We start from the raw sequence: 872 nt of genomic DNA, 5'->3' as shown, positions 1-872 counted from the left end.
TAAAAACACAAGGCAGTACACAGATAGTGATAGTATAAATTAAGTACACCACAAACTAAGTAATGGCTTGGCTTAAATATTCAATGAGGTACTTTCACAAAGAGCCATCTCAGTTTTGCTAACAGTTTCCCAAAACAGATCATGCAAACATATACAATGGCATGATCTGGATAAAATCAATCAAGCCTACAAGCACAAAGATAAGGAAGAAAAAGTGAACAATAAGGTAATGTACCTGGTCTTTTCTTAATCTTTTCCTTATAAGTTGGGTAACCTTCAATACCCAGCCGAATCTTCTTCAGTCCTCTCTCCTTCAGCACCTGCTTGGCAACGTCTCTATTCTCAATGTATTTGAAAAATCGATACATAGCTGTCGAGCAAACAGCTGTTGGATGAAAACAAGTACTTTAGTATGAATACACACTAAATGATAATCTGAAAATACTTCTGCATGTTCTAAAAGCAATAAGCATAAATACAGAACATTGTTACACAAGTTCTGTAAAAACTGGTGCAAACATGCATATTAGTATAATATCTCTTAGATGGAAGATGACGGTGAAAAATAGGGAAAAAAGCAAATAATACACACATAAGAAGCCCAGATGATAAATGTGTAAATGCATATATCATTAGATATCTATGAATTTAGCATGGATGTAAACAAGTTTTTATGATCTAAAGACTTAAGAAAGAAAACTTTCCCTACATAGGCATTCAGATCATAAAAATGACCATTACAACACTAGCAAACAGACTATAGATTATTCACTTTTCCTAAGCAAGTCTTTGGGGACAGAAAATATCAATGAGCACACATAATGCTTGGAAATAATTTTGGTAGTCTCAAAATCCCTTAACTCAATGCTACC

General features: G+C 33.7%; 1 protein-coding gene across 4 annotated transcripts in view; it reads right to left on the bottom strand.

Moving 5' to 3' along the window:
- Positions 1-872, bottom strand: part of LOC119592523 (BTB/POZ domain-containing protein 10-like) — a gene marked incomplete at its 5' end in the record, with an annotated part of 12,483 nt that overhangs the window by 4,556 nt on the left and 7,055 nt on the right. For all 4 annotated transcript variants that reach the window (XM_037941380.1, XM_037941379.1, XM_037941377.1 and 1 more), the window contains 1 exon segment: positions 236-385. In XM_037941380.1, the coding sequence (XP_037797308.1) occupies positions 236-385 (150 nt within the window).

This window comes from Penaeus monodon, chromosome 30 (genome assembly GCF_015228065.2).
Source record: "Penaeus monodon isolate SGIC_2016 chromosome 30, NSTDA_Pmon_1, whole genome shotgun sequence".
NCBI lineage: Eukaryota > Metazoa > Arthropoda > Malacostraca > Decapoda > Penaeidae > Penaeus > Penaeus monodon.
This window is presented reverse-complemented; position numbering and strand designations above follow the sequence as displayed.